At 52.5% G+C, this 19587-nt stretch overlaps 1 protein-coding gene across 3 annotated transcripts in view; it reads left to right on the top strand.

Annotated features, from left to right (window-relative positions):
• WIPI1 (WD repeat domain, phosphoinositide interacting 1) overlaps positions 1 to 19587 on the top strand; it is a 39024-nt gene that overhangs the window by 9772 nt on the left and 9665 nt on the right. For 2 of the 3 annotated variants that reach the window (XM_070060406.2, XM_089318216.1), the window contains 4 exons: positions 7097 to 7193; positions 16860 to 16957; positions 17987 to 18079; positions 19184 to 19254. In XM_070060406.2, coding sequence (XP_069916507.1) covers positions 7097 to 7193; positions 16860 to 16957; positions 17987 to 18079; positions 19184 to 19254 — 359 coding nt within the window. Of the gene's footprint in view, positions 1 to 2722; positions 2930 to 7096; positions 7194 to 16859; positions 16958 to 17986; positions 18080 to 19183; positions 19255 to 19587 lie in introns of those variants that run through there. The other variant, XM_089318215.1, reaches the window with a different exon arrangement.

Genomic DNA, 19587 nt, shown 5'->3' on the forward strand with positions numbered 1-19587 from the left:
CCAGCACGGGCCACTGACTGGGTGCATCTCCCTGCACCCCTGTGTGCAGACTGAGCTCCGGCTCTGCACTGTCCCGTGAGCAGCCGCCGGGCACCGTTAGCCAGACGCACAGCTCTTCTGGTCTGGCGCTAGACAAACAGAGGCCGTTCCCGCGGATGGTGGTAATGCCTCTGAGATTCGGCGCCTGGGCAGGAAGCGTGGTCCTCCCAGGTTAGTTCTGAAGCCGGTCAGACGTCCATTGCCACTCTGGCATCTACTGCGGCTGACCTTGTGGGCCAGCTCCTCCACCTCCTGCGTCCATGTTTCTTTTTCCCAGCTGATCCTTGAAGATTTTTTTTTTCTCGAAATATTTTCTTTGTTGAAAGAAGGGTTGTTCTTATCTCAAATATGCAATGCATTCTGTTTTAGAATGCAAGGACTCTGCAAAAAGTTCATGGAAAATGTGTGTTATGAAAAAACTGCCCCTAGATCTCAAAAATTTTTTACATCAAAATGACTTGTATTTCCACTTTGCCCTGAAAATTTAAAAATGTTCCTTATTTATTTATTTCCAAGGCAGAGAGACAGGCAGGCAGAGAGCTCCCTTCCACTGGTTCAGCTGGGGTTGGGCCAGGCCAAAGCCAGAAGCTGGGATCTCAATCCATGTCTCCCACGTGGGTAGCAGGGACCCAAATGCTTGAGCCCTCACCTACCGTCTCCCAGAGTGTGCGGCAGCAGGGAGCAGGATCAAGAGTGGAGCTGGGCCTGGAATCCGGGAACTCCACAAGCATGCCAAGTGGCATCTCGGTGACGGTGCCAAGTGTCCCCTCCCCCACCCCCCAGGAACGTTTTGACCCACCCTTACTCCTACATATATCTGTATTTTGAAAGATCTGTTTATTATCTGAAAGGCCGAGAGACAAAAAGAAGAGACAGAGAAAGAATGAGATCTTCCGTCTACTGGTTCCCTCCCTAGGTGGCCACAATGGCCAGGGCTGGGCCAAGCCAAAGCCAAGAGCAAGGAACTCTGTCTGGGCCTTCCAACGTGGGTGAGAGGAGCCTGAGTACCCAGACCATCACCCACTGCCTTCCCAGGCACATTGGCAGGGAGTTGGATCAGAAGGGGAGCTGTTGGCGTTCGAACCAGCACTCCTATATGGGATGCCTACGTCGCAAGTGAGAGCCTAACCCACTGTGCCACTGCACCAGCCCCTACTCCTATGAATTCTTGTGGAGTGTCTGGGTGTTAGCAGATTTCCTCTTGAATTACCGGATTTTCTATACTGTGAGAACAGGGACTGTGTCAATTTTGTGCTCTATATAAGGCCCGGTAGCAAAATGCTCATAAATACCAGGTTCCTGACTATGAAATAAACAAAGAGATCCTTTGTGTAGTGTGCAGGTCTGTCTGTCCAACTAAGTATTCCCAGGAGGCGGCGGCTGTTAGATTTGTTGAGGACAGCCTGTTCTTTCTCGGTATCTAAACCATTAAAGTGCCAATTTTTTCCTTTTAACCAAATAAGAGTGGGTGCTTCTTGAACCCTCTGAGAAGGGGGCTGCTGTTTCCTTGGGTGATTGCTTATTTTGACCCAGCATCCACTGCAAGCCGTGGAAAACAACGTGGCAGAAAACAGGCCGAGAAATAGCAGATGGGCGCTTCTCAGTAAAGAGGAGCAGGGAAAGAAGGGTGGGTTCTCGGCCAGCGAGAAAAAGGCAGTTGGCAGGTTTTCTCCTTGGAGGTGTTGTGTGTGTATATATATATATATATATATATATAAAAATATATATGAGATTTATTTATTTGAAAGTCAGAGTTTATTTATTTATTTATTTGAAAGTCAGAGTTAGGGAGAGAAGGAGACAAAGATCTTCAGTCTGCTGGTTCACTCCCCAAATGGCCGCAGTGGTCAGTGATGGGCCAGACTGAAGCCAGGAGCTTCTTCTGGGCTTCCCACGTGGGTGCAGGGGCCCAAGCACGTAGGCCATCTTTAGTTGCTTTCCCAGGCCATTAATTGGGGAGCTGGATTGGAAGTGGAACAGCCGAGACTGGAACGCCACCCATATAGGATGCCGGCACTGCAGGTGGTGGCTTAACCGCTGCACCGAAGTGCAACCCCTCCTTGGAAGTTTTTTTTGTTTTGCTTTGTTTTTTTTTTTTTTTTCTTTTTTTAGGATTTTATTTATTGGTTTGAGAGGTAGAGTTACAAACAGTGGGAAGGAGAGACAGAGAAAGATCTTCCATCTGCTGCTTTACTCACCAAATGGCTGCAATAGCTGGAGCTGAGCCAATCTGAAGCCAGGAGCCAGGAGTTTCTTCTGGGTCTCCCATGCAGGTGCAGGGGCCCAAGTGCTTGGGCCATCTTCTACTGCTTTCCCAGGCCACAGCAGAGCTGGATCAGAAGAGGATCAGCCAGGACCAGAACCGGTGTCCACATGGGATGCCAGTGCCGCGGGTGGAGGTTTAACCTACTGCACCACAGCACTGGCCCCTCCTTGGAAGTTTTTAAGTGCAATTCCTGGCCCAGGTGCTCTCTGTGAAATCTTTGACAGCAGAAGTTTCATTGCAGGTGTTTTGTCTGCAGGGAGCAGTAGCCAGTGGAAGGCACCTGAGTCTCTTTCTGGCTCTAGATTGGTTATCTTTTCAGATTGTCTAATCAAATACCCTATAAAGACCAGAACCCTCCAATAATGCCTCCTGTGTTTGCTTATCTCCTTTCCCTCTTTCCTCTGGTGTTTTCCTTAGCAACGGGGACAGGGAAGGCTTGCTCAGGTGTCTGAGTCTGTTAACCTTTGGGTGCCAGCCGCCCCACAGTGCAACACTCATTAACTTCAAGGTCCTCCTCCCCCACCTTTAAAGATGACAGCGGCACCTGAGCTACTCAGCAGCAAGCGTGGATCTCACGGTGCTCCCTTCCTCCACATCTCCTCTATGAAGAATGTCTGGAAACAGGTCGGGGAAATGTTGGTGTTTGCCTTTCTATTTATTTATCTGACAGTCAGACTTACAGGGAGAGGGAGAGACAGAGAGAGAGATCTTCCATCTGCTTGTTCACTACCCAGACGTCCTCAATAGCAGGGGCTGGCCCAGGCCAAAGCCAGAAGCCTGAGCTCCACCTGGGTCTCCCACGTGGGTTCAGGGGTCCAAGCACTTGGATCATCTGCTGCTGCTTTCCGAGGAACATTAGCAGGGAGCTGGGTCAGAAGTGGAGCAGTCGGTACTCAAACCAGTGTCCATACGGGATGCCAGCACTGCAGATGGCGGCTTAACCCGCTGTGCCACAGTGCCGGCCCCTGGCATTTGCCTTTTCTTAAAAACCACAAGTTTTGGACTCAAGTTTTGGTTTGGGAGACTCAGCTGCTGCCAGCCCCTTGCCAGGTGAGGGTCCGGCGCTGCCTGCAGAGCCACCTATCAGGGGAAGGGAGAGGGGCAGCAGGTGCAGTCCCTGGTGTGTGGTGCTCAGCCCACTGCCCCCTTGGCTCTTCAGGCAGTGAAATTCCCTTGTAGAAAACAGGAGAAAAAGTAAAGATCTGTGTAAGGAGTTACAAAGAAGCACAACTCCCAATTCCTCTAAATACTAAGAAGACCACTTAGGGATGGTGATGTGTCTTGCTCTTGTTATATCCCTTGTGTTTAATTGAAGCAATGTATTTCATGGAAAACAGACACTAAGCCTGATGTATATAGATTCACAGACTTTAGCAGTACTGTGGCCATCTGCCCGCTGGGGCCCTTGTTAGCCAGCTTACGGGTTGATCGGACTGAAGTCTGAGTCCATGGTGCTGGAGGGACAATGCTATAAAGTGGTCATTTTCATTCATATAAAGGAGTTTATTATTTACAAAACAGGAAAGCAAAGTGCCAGGGAATGAGAGCAGTTGGAGGCAAGGTTGTGATTCTGCTGAGACTGAAAGTTGATGTTAAAAAGCAGTTAAGGGGCCGGCACTGCGGCATAGCTTGGGGTGCTGGCATCCCATATGGGTGCCAGTTTGAGTCCCGGCTGCTCCACTTCCAGTCCAGCTCTCTGCTATGGCCTGGGAAAGCAGTAGAAGATGGCCCAAGTCCTTGGGTCCATGCACCCATGTGGGAGACCCGGAAAAAGCTCCTGGCTCCTGGCTCCTGGCTTTAGGTTGGCCCACCTCCGGCTGTTGTGGCCATTTGGGGAGTGACCCAGCAGGTGGAAGACCTCTCTCCATTTCTCTCTGTCTCTGCCTCTTTGTAACTCTGCCTTTCAAATAAATAAATCTTAAAAAAAAAAAAAAAAAGCTTTTAGGAGATTGGTGCCTTAGTATAGCAGGTGAAGCCGCTACCTGCAGTGCCGGCATCCCATATAGGTGCTGTTTGAGTTCCAATCCAGCAACTCCCTGCTGATGTGCCTGGAGGCAGTGGAAGATGGCCCACGTTCCTGGACCCTGCAGCCACCTGAGAGATCAGGAAGATCCTGGCTCCTGGCTTTGGCCTGGCTCAACCCTGGCCATTGGTGCCATTTGGGGTGTGAAACAGCAGGAAGGAAGACACCTCTCTCCTCCTCCTCTCCCCCTCCCCTTCTCCCTCCCCCTCCCCTTCCCTTCTCCCTCCCCCTCCCCTTCTCTTCTCCCTCCCTCCCCCTCCCCTCCCCTCCCCTTCTTCCTCCCCCTCCCCTCCGCTCCCCTTCCCTTCTCCCTCCCTTCCCCTCCCCTCCCCTCCCCTTCTTCCTCCCCCTCCCCTCCGCTCCCCTTCCCTTCTCCCTCCCTTCCCCTCCCCTCCCCTCCCCTTCTTCCTCCCCCTCCCCTCCCCTCCCCTCCCCTTCTTCCTCCCCCTCCCCTCCGCTCCCCTTCCCTTCTCCCTCCCTCCCCCTCCCCTCCCCTTCTCCCTCCCCCTCCCCTCCCCTCCCCTTCTCCCTCCCCCTCCCCTCCCCTCCCCTTCTCCCTCCCCCTCCCCTCCCCTCCCCTTCCCCCTCCTCCTCCCCTTCTCCCTCCCCCTCCCCTTCCCCCTCCTCCTCCCCTTCTCCCTCCCCCTCCCTTCCTCCCTCCCCCTCTCTTTCTCTCTCTCTTTTTCTGTGTGTGTATGTGTGTGTGTGTCTTCCTCTCTGTCACTTTGCCTTTCAAATAAATCTTTTAAAAAATGTCACCAGGTTGTGCTCATCCCAGGAGCACGTGCTCACAGGACGGAGTCCAGGTGACTCCTCCTCCCCCCTGGGCTTTTCTGTTTCCACTCCCGGTTATTCCTGTCCATAGCCAGCGCTAGTGGCTGAGTGGGCTACAGAACAGCTGGCACCATTCGTGCTGGTGGGAAAGTCCAGATGAGCTCATACAAGCTCCGTCACCGTGCTCTTCCTGTAAGAGGCCTATGTCGGGGCCCTGCTGTCCTGGGGTTGGGTGTGGGGCTGCGAGGGGGTGTGAGAGATGAGAAACCTCAGAACAGAAACAAACACAGAACATGATCCAGACCATGTACATGTTGACAGAAGGCTGAGTGATCAAGTAAATCGCAGATAATATTCCCTGGAGAAAAACTAACATGTCACTGATTTTGACGATACCCAGTCTCAGACCTATGGCCATGGAACCTTAATAAATATTGAGCGCAGTGTTTAAACTTGGTTTTCCTACTTGGTCAAGTTGTGGTCTCCATTCTTCTGAGCTGTGAGGAGGCTTACTGGGAAAATGGCCTGCTTCTATTTTGTAGTATTTTTAGGTACCTTCCCTTCTAACTGACGTTCCTTGCAATAAATGGAGCTGGCTGGAGTTCACCTTGCAGTTAACACACTTGCATCCCACATGGGAGTACCTGGGTTCACTTCCTGGCTGTAGCTCCTGACTCCATCTTCCTGCCAGGGCAGACCAGAGAGGCAGTGATGCTGGCTCAAGCAATTGGGTCTCTGCTGTCCTGTAGGAGACCGGGCCGCATCCCTAGCTCCTGACTTTGGCTCTAGCCCAGCCCTGGCCATGTCAGGCATCTGGGGAGTGAACCAGCAGATGGGAACTCTATCTCTCTGCCTCTCAAACAAATAATAAAATAATTTTATTTTTCAAAATTGATTTATTTATTTTGAAAGAGTTAGAGAGATCACTCTTCCATTCGCTGGTTCACTCCCCAGATAGCCACAATGGCCAGCGCTGGGCCAGGCCAAAGCCAGGAGCCAGGAGCTTCATCTGGGTCTCCCATGTGGGTAGGAGGGTTCCAAATACTTAGGCCATCTTCCACTGCTTTCCCCGGCCACTAGCAGGGAGCTGGATTAGAAGTGGAGCAGCCAGGACACAAACTGGTGCCCATATGAGATGCCAGTGTCACAGGTGGTGGCTTTACCTGCCATACCACACTTGCCCCTAAAGTGATTTTTTTTTTAATTTATAAAATGGACCGAGCCTGAGAGCCTGTTTCTCATAGCTTGGTGTGCATCGTAATTACAGATACCTCCACCACACCGGAATCTCCAGGGAGAGCCCAGGGCTTGCTCCTTCGGTAACTGGAGCTCATGCAAGTCTGACAAGCCGCAGCCCAGGGGAAGCTGCATTAGGCTTGTGCAGAGGTGGGGCAGCTGCTCAGAGTGTGGACAGAGCTGCCAAGCAAAAGTGCCTCCCCGACAGCTGCGCTTGCAATGGGCCGTGCAGCCCCCCACACTGACCCTGCCACCGGTATTCCACAGGCAGAAAGCACTGCCTTGGGGAAGAGGCTCTGAACTTGAAGTTCCATCTGAGAAAGAAGAGAAGGGTCTGAGGGCACTGGTGGGGAAGGGGGGGGGACACACCAGCAGGAGGAGCTGAGCCCCAGGCAGCCGTAGGACAGAGGACCCAGGGCAGGCGCTGGCTTATGCTGCAAAGGGAGTCTGGTCTGTCCGTGTTGGGAATTCTGTTTTAGAAGAAAAAGGTAGTCCAAAAAACTAGGGAGAGAGAGAGAAGGAGAAATCTCGATTTCTAAATAAAATGTCTTTGAAGATCTTCTATGTTAAGCTTCTGTTCAGGCAGGTAATGCTAAGGGTGTGCATGTCTGTGCGTAACCGTAACCCTCAGTATGCATCCTCAAAGCTCCTTCTCCTTTAGAATCGAGTCAGGACTCGCGTGGGAGAGGAGGGACTCGGATCTCGTGGGTCCCTCTCAGGAGTCGGTGCCGTAGACTGACACGTCTGTGTGATTGCAGAGGCTGCTGGTTTGCCTGGAGGAATCCATTTACATTCACAACATTAAAGACATGAAGCTGCTCAAGACCCTCCTGGATATTCCTGCAAACCCAACAGGTGAGCGCCAAACAGCAGGCCCCAAGTCCTGAACCGAACCGCACCGCCCGGTGCTCCTTCCCCAAGCTGTGTTTACCCTTGAGGAGTCTTAGTGGTGCGCAGCTTGAGGCTTTGTTGTAATGGAGGCAGAGCCAAACTGTGTTGCCGTGTGCGTCCTGCAGGAGGCCCAGGCAGCGTGAGGACCCGTCCCTGGGCCCTGTGTCCGCGGATGCGTTGAGGCTCGTAAGGTAGACTCGGAGGAGATGGCAGGCTTCTGATGTTGAAAGCTGTTTACCCCCAGTTCTTTTTCTGAGCTTGCTGAGTGTGGAGTAGGTGTAGTAATTAGAAGCAAGTCTTGACTTGGTGTGTCTGGAGGGCTGAGAGAAAGACAACCTGAACCACGAAGCATGCGTTCTGCTACGTTACAAACAGATCTCTGCACTTGGCGATGAGCCAGAGCACTGACTTTACTAAATTCTCAGGACTCAGCACCGCTGACCGTATCTCCAGTGTTTAACAATGGGAGTCATCTGGGGCTGACCTTGTGCAGAGGGTTAGGCCGCCACTAGCAATGCCTGCATGCCACACAGGAGCCCCAGTTCTGGTTCTGGCTGCCCCACCTCCAGTCCAGCTTCCTGCTGCTGAATCCTGGGAGGCAGCAGGTGATGGCACAAGTGCTTGGACCACACCCACATGGGCAACCCACATGGAGTTCCGGGTTTCTGGCTTTGACCTGGCCCAGCCCTGACTGCTGTGGACGGTCAGGGAATGAACCCGAGGGTGGAAGACCCCTCTTGCTCTGTTTCTCTCTCTGTCTCTCACTGTTGCTCTTTCAGGTAGATGAAAATTTAAAAAATGATTTAATGGGAATCATGTGCATTTCTTAGATTGAAATAGACGGTGATATTTTGTGACTTCATTGAGCTAGAAGTAAAGGAGAAGGAATTTCTGCATTGTGTGGGAGGGTAGGGAGTCAGCACACTGAAACCATGGGTGTATCCAATGATTAGGTTAACAGTGTACATTGTATTCTGTTTTAGAAACATTAAAACTTAAAAATTTATTTTACATATTTAGGCAGGAGAGAGAGATACGCCCATGAGCTGGGCACTCAATCCGTGTCTCCCATGTGGATGGCAGAGACCCAAGTACTTGAGTCCTTACCTGCTGTGTGCATTAACAGGAAGCTGGAATGGGGAGTGGAGCTGGGACTGGAACCCAGGCACTCTGGTATGGGATGCAGGCACCTGAAGCTGGATCTTAACCAATGTGCCAAACATCCATTCCCATTTTTTTTTTACAAATTTTATTTATTTATTAAAGAGAAAAAGAAAAGGAGAGAGCTCTCATCTGCTGGTTCTCTCCCCAAATGACCACAGCGGTCAGGGCTGGGTAAGGGCTGAAGCTGGGAGCTGGAAACACAACCCAGGTCTCTCCCATGGGTGACAGGAATTATTTTAGCTAATTATTTTAGCCATCACTACTGCCTCCCGGGGGCTGCATCAGCAGAAAGCCAGGCATTTGATGTGGGATGCAGGCACCTTCCCCACCAAGCTAGTGCCTGCTCTGTAATTTAGAATCATTAAATGCCTGAATCTGTTTACCGGAGTTCCTTAATGACTTGACTTTCCTCTGTGTTTGAAGATCTGTGCAGCCCCACCCAAGTGGCCTAGACTTGTGGAGCTTTAGTTTCCTTCCCTGGAAAATGGGTTTACAACACCTAACCCAGAGGATTGGCAGTGTTTGTGGAAGTGACCAGTGCAAGGCCTGCCCCGCGGGGACTGTCTCCTGTGCTCTCTGGTCCTCCTCGCGTACGGTGATGACCCTGGCCGCTGACACCAGTGTTGCAGAAGGTCAGCCACCTGGGCCTCTGTGGAATCCTGGGAGGTAGTCCTGGAAAAGCCTTTATTGCAGATGTCCATGAGTGCGGCACACCCCAGGAATCGCTGTGCGATTGTTGGAGACAGGCGCTCTAGCAGCCTTTGGTAGGGGTGGGACTTGTGTTTACCTGGGGGTGCAATGGTCACAGAGAAGATGTGCCCTTCTTTTTTTTTTTTTTTAAGGTTTATTTTATTTATTTGAAAGAGTTACAAGGAGAGGTAAAGACAGAGAGAGAGAGAGGTCTTCCATCTGCTCCCCGGATGGCTGCAAAGGCCAGGGCTGAGCCAATCTGGAGCCAAGAGCTTCTTCTGGGTCTCCCACATGGGTGCAGGGGCCCAAGGACTTGAGCCATCCTCAGCTGCTTTCCCAGGTGCATCAGCAGGGAGCTGAATCCAAAGTGGAGCAGCTGGGACGCATACTGGCACCCTCTATGAGATGTGGGCGCTGCAGTCTGGGGCTTTAACCCGCTGTACCACAGCGCTGGCCCCACGATATACCCTTCTGATAGGAGGACCTGGGTCTGGACAGCACTTGCCAGAGGGGTGAGCCTGAGCTGGGCCTTCGTGGATGTGGGAGGGACGGCGGCGCCTGCACAGAGCTAAAAGCTGCCCCAGCCCCCAGCTTCTGCAGAGACGGGAGTGGGGCAGAGGCTGGGGTTAGCACGCACACCTGTCGCACACTCGGCCTGGCCCAGCTTCTTCGGGACAGAGACTGCTCTCCTTGCAGAATATGGTATTTCTCCCGCTCAGCAAAGCCACCGGTTGCCTCACGTTTGCAGCTTAACCAGGGAGAATATGAGGTTTGGATGCATGGTGCTGTTGTGTGTCACGTTGGTAAAAGGGACAAGGAGCAGCTTGGGAAGACTTTCTCAGCCACAGGTAAACATCCGAGAATCCTGGGGGCAGGAGACGGACGGGGCCCTTCCTCCTGCAGGCCGGGGCTGCCCGGCCCAGGTGTCCCCTCAGCTCTCGGATGTCCTCTGCTGAGGGCTGACAACGTTACACCCTCACACCTACGATCGCCGTGACTTCCGCTGAGCTTGCTTTCCGCTTCGGTCACGTGCAGGTGATCACGCGTTCTCAGCCCACGGAGTTGTCACGGGCGGTTAGCTGAGGTCCCAGAGCCGGGCGGCGAGCCAGACCCACTGGGCGGCCCCTCGTGCCCTGGTGCAGCCCACAGAGGTCAACGCTGGGTTTCAGTGACCTCAGAGAACTCTGATTCTCAGAGGCCGGGATCGTCTCACTGGTTCTCACTCTCTTCTGAACCAAATACACCTGGTGTAAACCCTGGCTCTCGATTTTTTGCACCCAGACCAGGGACGCAGGCAGACAGCATCACTCGGGCCATCCGCTTTCTTGGCACACAGATTCCGAATGCACCTCTACCTTGAGAGCTCCAGATGAGCGGGAACCTGGAGTTCTGCTGCGGGTCCCCGCCGGCATGTGTGTGGTGTCCGTTTCCTTCCCTCCGCCTGTGCTTGTGTCACGGCTGTTCCTGTTGTGTCAGACATTGCGGGCCATTTCCTGTGACGAGTTTGGCCAGACAGGCCTGGCGGTGAGCTTCCTGCCAGCAGCAGTCTGCGCCGTGAGCAGCCAAGGGGCGAGCGCTGCCTGAAGGTGCTGCCAGCTGCAGAACTGTCTGTTTTCTCTAGCATCACGGTCTTTTTTTTTTTTTTTTTTTTTTTGAGAGGTGCAGTTACAGAGAGGAGGAGAGACAGAGAGAGAGGTCTTCCATCTGCTGGTTCATTCCCCAAATGGCTGCAGCAGCCAGAGCTGGACCATTTCGAAGCCAGGAGCCAGGAGCTTCTTCTGGGCTTCCCCACATAGGTGCAGGGGTCCAAGAACCCCGGGCCATCTTCCACTGCTTTCCCAGGCCACAAGCAGAGAGACAGATCCAAAGAGGAAAGCCGGGACACGAGCTGGCACCCACAGCACCGGCCCCCAGAGAACTTGACCGCTCTCTACGGAACACCAAGGAAGTGCTTCTACCTTGACATTTTTAACGTTATGTTTCTGAAAGTCAGAGAGACAGAGCTAGAGATCTTCCACCCACTGGTTCACTCCCCAAGTGATGGCAACAGCCAGAGCTGGGTCAGACTGAAACCAGGAGCCCCGAACTTAACGCTGGGCTCCCATGCGGGTGGCAGGGTCCTAACTGCTTAAGCCGTCCCTGCTGCCTCCCAAGTGCACAGTGGCAGAAAGCTGCAGTCTGGGCTTCCGGCTCCTCCCTGGCCTGCTGACCTCCTGGTCCACTCTTGGGGTCATCTGTTGTCTTTGAACGTGATTGTGTGGACGAGACAACAAGATGTATGCAGACGCCACTGGCCGCCAGCACAGGAGCTGAGCTACGCGGCACACTCCCTTGGCGGGGGGCGGGGGGTGGGGAGGGGAGGGGCCAATGCCTTAACAGTGACGGGGGAGAAGGTACAACTGGCTCACTGTCCTTGCCTCATGAGTTGTATGGCCTTTTTTAAACCTTCAACTTCTTTAATAAAACATCTGTTGGCACCGCAGGTGTCTGAACCTAGACAGTGGAACGCACATCTTTTTACATAAAAATAGGAACTGTTATAGCCAGAAGGTGAAAATTCTCTCAGCTGCTCCCAGCTGCCCTGCAAGACTCCATGTTCAAATCACACAAGCAAACAAAATAACAACAGAATCAGGGGGTGGGACCGGCGTTGTGGCATAGCAGGTTAAACCTTGCCTGTGACCTTGCATCCCTTTCAAGTGCCCGTTCCAGTCCCAGCTGCCCCACTTCCAATCCAGCTCCCTGAGAATGAATGTGCCTGGGAAAGCAGTAGAAGATGGCCCGCGTGCTTGGGTCCCTGCTACCCATGCGGGAGACCCGGAAGAAGCTCCTGGCTTCTCTCTCACTCTCACTCTTGCTTTCAAATGGAGAAAAAATAAATAAACATTCTTTAAAAAATAATGTCAAAGAAAACTCCCATTTCTTTCCTAAACAAGGCTTCACGCAACCCAGTGAGAGAGACAGAAGCAGGGTGGAATGGTCCTGAGCCTTCCGGCCTGCCTTGGGTGCCTCCCAAGATGGAAGACACATCCATGTAGCCAGCTGGAGTTTTCCAAGACTCGTGTCAGGGGACACGGGAGGGATCTCATTATGCATTTTTGGGGGTTCTCAGGAGGTCTGTGAGGGTCAGTGTGCAGGATTTCTTGACTAAATTCAGATGGATTGGCAGAGATACAAGCCCAGAGACGCACTGTCAGATAAGTGTCCATGCCTCAGCCACTCCTCTTCAGCCCTCTCTCGCTAGGATCTGGAATCTTCTAACTGGACATGAGGTGTTACAAAAGTTCAAGGTCAGCTAAAAAAAACAAAACAAAACAAAACAAAACAAAACAAAAAAAAACAAAAAACACCTTGAGCTTTTCTTCCTTGCAGAGATATTTATATTTTAACACAGAACCCTGCAGGAGAGCAGAAGCAACTGTCGGGGCCCCTGCTCCCAGCCCTCCCAGCTCGTCTGCCGTGAAGACGTGCCTGATGTTTTCAGAGGCAGGAAGCAAGTAAATGAAGGCTTGGCACCTTGGAGTGTTAGCCTGGGAAGAGCCCTCGGTCACTGCAGCCCTTCATTTCACACATGGGGAACAGGCTGGAAGGGCTGCACCCAACTTAGCCAGAGTCACACAGGACGTGGTAGAGCCAGGTCTCGGACCACGCCCTCAGCCTGCCCTGCAAGATAAATATACATAGATATGGTTTACTTATTTATTTATTTATTTGAAAGGCAGAGTGGCAGAGAGAGGGAGAGGGAGACAGGGAGAAATCTTCCACCCTCTGGTGTACTCCCCAGATGGCTGCAACGCTGGAACTGGCCCAGCTGGGGCTACTGAAACCAGACACCAGGAGCTCCATCCGGGTCTCCCACGTGGGTGGCAGGGTTCCATGTCCCTGAGCCATCTTCTCCTGCTTTCCCAGGTGCATTAGCAGGGAGCTGGATCAGAAGCAGAGCAGCCGGGACTTGAACCAGCACTCTGATAATGGGATGTATGCATCACAAGCGGCGGCTTGGCCCACTGTGCCATGCTGCTGGCCCCTGAATATGCTATAACACTGCCTTTTCTCTTAAAAAACAAAAAGCTTATTGAGACATAATCCACAACCCACTACATTCACCCATTTAAAGCGTGTAATGCGGTGGCTTGTAGGATACTCACAGAATTGTGTGATGATCGCGATTCTGTTTTCATTAGTCCCCAAAAGAAACCGTGTACCTCGTAGCCATCACCAGCCCTAGGCCACCTCAGATCTAGTTCCTGCCCCTGTAGGTTTATTCTGGACATTTCGTATCAGTGGACTCATACAATATGTGGTGTTTGTGACCGGCTCCTTCCGCTCAACATAATGTCTCTAGGTTCATCCGTGTTGCAGCACAACCAGCATTTCACTCCTTCCTGTTACCAGCATCTGTGTCAGGGGTGCTCCACACTCCATCTGTCCACCATCGGCTGGCAGGCACTTCAGCTGCTGCACGTACAAGTCTTTGTGTAGGTGTAAGTTCCCGTGTCCCTTAGGCGTATCCACAGGGTGGAATTTCTAGATCCTAACTGCTCTGTGTCTCACTCTTTTTCTTGTTTTGTTTTTTGTTTTAAAGATTTATTTTATATTTATTTGAAAGGCAGAGTGACAGAGAGAGAGGGAGAATCTTCCATCTGCTGCTTCACTCCCCAAGTGACCGCAATGGCTGGGGCTGGGTCAGGCCGAAGCCAGGAGCCAGGAGCTTCTTCTGGGTCTTCCACGTAGGTGTAGGAGCCCAAGGACTTGGCCTTTCCCCTCTGCTTTCCCAGGTGCATTAACAGGGAGCTGGATTGGAAGTGACACAGCTGGGACTTGAACTGGCGCCCATCCCATATGGGGTGCCAGGCCCTGCAGGCTGTGGCTTTAACCCGCTGCACCACAGCAAAACACCCGTGTGTTTCACTTTTGAGGAACTGCCAGGCCGTCGTCCAAAGCATTGCCCCACTTTACATTCCTGCCAGGGGTGTCCAGCTCCTCTGTATCCTTGCCAACACTATTTCCTGTCTGCTTGGGTGCAGCCGCCCCAGCGGGTATGAAGTGTATCCCAGTGTGGTGGTAACGCGGCCTTTTAAAACCTGCGTGCTCAGAAACCGTCAGTGGTCACTCACTACCCACGGCGTCTGTGAGATCTGAACTCTGCACCCAGCACCCAGTCCCTCCACAGCTACACTGTCTGTCCCAGCATCTTTGCCCCCTCTGCCCCCATGGGAACCCAGCACGCGAGCCAACCCCATCTCCTGATTACCATCCCCTCTTCTGCCTGCCCAGCTGTTGCTAACATTGCAGGTGGACTTGAAGGATCGCAGATGGGATGGAGGATTGGGGCTCCAGAGCAACACTGGGAACGGGGGCGGGGGGGGGTGGCCTTTTCTAGGGCCAAGGCCAGGACTGGCCTTGCCCAGGCAAGGGCGTTACAGAAGTGGCAGCACATGCAGCAGAGGTGCCGGGCTGGGGCTCAGCCCCCTCTGCAGTCTGCGTGGCAGATGATAAGAGCACAGCCTTGGCCGCGGACTCAGCAGGGAACGGAACCCAGGTCCCAGCTCTAAGTGTCCCCTTTTGTTTGCCTGCCCTCTTTCCGCAGCAGGTTAGGGAAGGTACCGTTCAGCCTGATCTAAAGCTTTTCTTAGACTTTTGCAAGAATCCGTGTGACTTGCTAACTTGTAACTGGGATGTCGCCTTCTGTAAATTATTTATTTAAAATAGTATCCCTGCTGGGTGATCTCCAAGCTCTTGTCCTGGGAAGGCTGTGCTTCTGTGGAATTCCTTGAACTTGCTACTGTCATGCACGCCTCTCTAGGAAGCTAACCCATCGCTGTGAAGATCCTTCACTCCGGTGCTGTTGGGACTTACACGCACAGACACAGACACGCGTACCTTGAACCCCTTTGTAAATGAACTTGGCTTGTACGGGCTCAGTGGTTTGATGGTCTGTTTACAATTCCAGAATACTGGGGAAGCATCTTAAGTGCAAAATGTCCTCACGTAGCTTGGTCCGCCGCCTTAACTGCAGACACAGACTTCTCTGGCGGTGCCTCATTCCGTTATCAAAGCAGGACATTCGGCTCAGAAATGGGCCGTTTCTGCATAGGTCCTCAGCTCCTCTGGTCTTCCAACCCAAAGTCCCCAGCCAAGTGTATGTAAGCACCTGCAGAAGGACCGACACGCGCCGGCCTTTCCCATAAAGACTTGTGTCGGTCATGAGTCAGTTCTCTCGTAGCCCCAGAGGGGGACAGACCGGGAAGGGAAGCAGCTGTTATTTGAGGACCCTGGGGGGAACGTGAAGAAGAGCCTCTTTAAGGTTCTAAATTCTTACTGCCTGGCTGTGGAGAGGAGGCGGCCAGTGTGGCACTGGGAGTCAGTTTCCCTCTGAACTGACTTTATTGATGCCTTCGATTAGCCTAACAGTCAACAAGCAAGCACACCACGCACCTGTGGCCCCTACAGAACTACGTGGGGTTGGTGCCAAGTGTTTGTACACACGTGCTGACCTCCTGGCGCTGCTCCCGAAAGAAGTGCTAGCAAAACTGCACGAGAAAGGGAGTCACGGTAACGGAGGTGCATGGCCAGGCGTGTTAGTTCCGCTGATCGGACGATCCTCTTCCTCTTCCTCTTCCTTGAGATGCCCGAGTCATCTCCTTAAGTGTGCAAAGCAGTGTATACGCCACCACCTCTAAAGATGTTCAGGAAACCAGTGTGACTCCCTGTGGGACACGGCCCCTGGGGAAACAGGATGGGTGTTCAGTGTTCACGTGGGGAGGGGTGGTCGTGATGTCAAGGTCAGTGTCTCGACAGCTTTGAAAACACATGAGCAGTGTATCGGTTAAACAAACTGCCTCTATAGCCCCAGGTGAGGCTGATCAGTAAGTGAGCAAAAGATAGATTCTGCAATCAGACTTTTGAGGACTTGGTGTTAGTAGGAAGTATTTCTTTTTCTAGAGGCAATGTGTGTATCATATGAAAGCATTCCCAAATGTATGTGACTGTGTGCAGCTGTGTGTCAGAGGAACCCTTCCAGACTGCAGCTCTGGCCATCACATGCTTGCGTTTTGTTCTTTATAACACTGGAGTGACATTGGCATCCCAGCCGGCAGTACTCGGTCATGGGAGTTTTTAATATTCCATTAGCAAAAAACGGCAGTGAAGGGAAATGCAGCTCTTGTCACCCAGGCGCCAGCTCACAGAGAGGGCACAGAGCCACTGGGGATCAGTCCCATGCTCGGGAGGTGCCACTGGGGACCTTAGCGTCCTCTTCTCTCACCCTTCAAAACACGGCTCAAGAACAGGAGACAAGACCAAAGTGTGAGGCTCATGGATTTGCCGAAGATAAAAGTGGCATTTATCTTTGAAGATGAAAATCCAGTCAAATAGTCCCGTGTAATACAAGTAGAACACCCCTAATCCAAAAAGCCCAAATTCTCCAAAATTCAAAACCCTAATCACTGATTTAGTCCCCATGAGTGGAAAATTTCACACCATGAAACTTTTTTCATGCACAAAATTTTTACCATATTGTACAAAATTGCCTTCAGGCTGTGTGTATAAGGTGTATATGAAAGGTAAAGAAATTCTGTGTTTAGACTTGGGTCCTGTCCCCAAGATATCTCGATATCTCAAAAAACAAACAAACAAACAAACAAACAAAACCAAAGTCAACAGAATCTGTGATGTCTACAAAATCCTTGTTCCCCTCACCAGTAGGTGGCGCTGCAGTTGTACTGTTTCCAGGTGCCCCTTGGAAGTTGACTTGTGCTGTTTGCTCTCCACCAGGTCTGTGTGCCCTCTCTATCAACCATTCCAATTCCTACTTGGCCTATCCCGGAAGCCTGACCACAGGCGAGATTGTGCTTTATGATGGAAACTCCTTGGTAAGTTAACAGTGGTCCCAGCTGGCAGCCCAGGTGCCCTAGCTGTGTGGTCAGTGGAGGGAGACATGGAGGGAGAGGCAGCCCTGGGGGAGTTCTCTGGCCCCTGTGTTGGGTGTGGAAGAGAAGGTAGTGATATGAGCCCCGCGGTTTACCAGCAGCCAGCACCATGGCGAGGCAGATGGCCAGGCCAAAGCAGACCTCAGTAGCGGGACAGAAACCACTGCCCAGCTGGTGGCTGATCGTATGATTGTGCCACACCGCTCCGTGTCGCAACAGGAAACAGTGTGCAGCTGTTCACATGCCCTGCCCTCTGGTCCCAGGCGTCACAGAGCCTGACAGGGTTGCTAGGGGAAGTCCCCTTAAGGTGCATGCAGGGAGGGGCCCATGTTGTGACACAGCAGGTTAAGCAGCCACTCTTGACGCTGCCATCCCCATCAGACAGCTGGTTCAAGTCCTGTCGCCTCCACTTCCGATCCGACTAATGCTCCTGGGAAGACCGTGGATGATGGCACAAGTACCTGGGCTCCCACCACCCATGTGGGAGACTCAGATGAAGTTCCTGGCTCCTGGCTTCAGCCTGACCTAGCCCTGGCTGTCGCTGGCTTTTAGGGAGTGAACCACCAGGTGGAAGATATCTCGGTCTCTCTGTCTCCGTCTCTCTTTCTCTCCCTCCCTGCCTTTCTTTCTCTCTGTTCTCCCTTTCAAGTAAGTAAATCTTAAAGAAAAAAAAAAAAAAGGATCCAGGGAGCACCCATGACAGCCTCACCTGCACTGGGCACACAGTTAGGTTTGCACCTTCCCAAGAAGGGAAAAGGGGTAGAAATGGAGTGGCCTTGAACCTGACCCTCAGTACACTAGTAAATGATATATAGCTTCTATGCAAATGGTCTGGTGGGAGTGGAGGGGAGAGAGAGAGAAGAGAGAGAGAGAACGAACTCTGCAAATAAGGGAGAAAAGACGGAGGAGAGGGTCAGAACACTCATCTTCCCTATTCCAGCATCAACGTCCATTTTTCCTTCGCACCACCAGAAAACTGTCTGCACCATTGCTGCCCACGAGGGGACGCTGGCCGCCATCACCTTCAACTCCTCCGGCTCGAAACTCGCAAGCGCGTCTGAAAAGGTAAGTGCCCTCCTGGGGCCGCCTCCTGCCTGGGAATTCGCAGGATGGCTCCCGTGGGTGCCCCGAGAGCGGAGGGGCTGAGACTGACGACACCCAGGCTGACCAGTCCCTGGGCCTGCTCGGAGTCTGTTGCAGAGTGAGAATCTCTGGTCCCTGCATGCTGCCGTCCCTTTGGTGCGTGTATGAATTCAGCAGACTGAAGGCGTGCGCTCTGGAAGACCTAAGACTCTGCCTGGCAGCGTGAGGCCTCACTGAGAAGCGTGAAGGCATGCCTTCCCGCAGCACACGCTGCGTTGTTCCTAACCGCGGCGTAGACACAGGGCAGGGCTCTTTAGCTGGAGAGGGACACCTCTTGTGACTGGAATGGTCAGGAAGATGATCAAGTTGAATGTCAAATGCCATGAAAAGCAGGTGCATTTTGATAGGCAGAGCGTGAGTATTCCAGGAAGCCAGAGCAGTTTGCGCATGTACACACACACACAGGCTCACACGTGTACACACTCACAGAGCCTTGGGCAGAGGTGGGGGGAGAGGGGAGAGAGTTTAAACATGTTCCAGGGTGGGCAGTTAACCTAGCGGTGAAGGAGCCCGCATCCCGTATCGGAGTACTTGGGTTGGGTACCTGAGCCCAGTCTCGTGCTAATGCAGACCCTGGGAGGCAGTGGTGATGGCTCAAGTAGTTGGGTCCCTGCCACCCATGTGGGAGACCTGGGCTGAGTTCTCAGCTGCTGGCTTTGGCCCAAGCCCTGCCCTGTGCATTTTGGGTATTTGGGGAGTGAACCAGCAGATGGGAGTTCTTTTTGTCGCTGCCTCTCAAATAAATAAAATTAAAAAAAAAAAAAAAAGTAAAACACATTCCAAGAATTGCTTTTATGGCACACACACAAGGGTATCTGAAAAAAGTTCATAAAAAATGAATTAGAAGGTTTGTTTACTATGGAGGAAAAAAAAATTGAAATCCATGCATGGTTTTTTTCATAATATGCATTTTCCACGAACTTTTTGAAGACCCCTCCTACAGACAAAAATGGCTCCCTGTTGAACACTGCCCCATCCCTGTGAGGCCGCCGATGGTGAGGGACTGTCACCTGCTCTCTTTTCCAGGGCACAGTCATCCGCGTGTTCTCTGTACCTGACGGGCAAAAGCTCTATGAGTTTCGGAGAGGAATGAAAAGGTCTGTGTCCCACGTCAAAGCCATGGTAAAGTCCCCGTGGAAGTCCAGCTGAAGGCAGCGCGCTGCCACCTGGGGAGAGGCCAGAGGCCGCCCCGTGCCCTCCTGCCCCTGCTCTGGCCTGGAGGAAGCGTAACTGTCCTTTCTCAGCTCGTTTGCCTCGAGGCCTGCTCACGGCTTAGTACCGAGAGCAGAGGTGCTGTTGGAACGCGGAGTTCAGCCGTGAGGTTCTTGTCCTTTCTTGCTGTGTGCCTGGGCGGCCCACCCAGGACAAAGGAGAGAGCCAGGGAGTCGGGGTCCAGAGCAGCTTCTGATTCCTTCCATGGAAACAAAGGG

This window comes from Oryctolagus cuniculus, chromosome 17 (genome assembly GCF_051225735.1).
Source record: "Oryctolagus cuniculus isolate XC-2025 breed Fujian yellow rabbit chromosome 17, ASM5122573v1, whole genome shotgun sequence".
NCBI lineage: Eukaryota > Metazoa > Chordata > Mammalia > Lagomorpha > Leporidae > Oryctolagus > Oryctolagus cuniculus.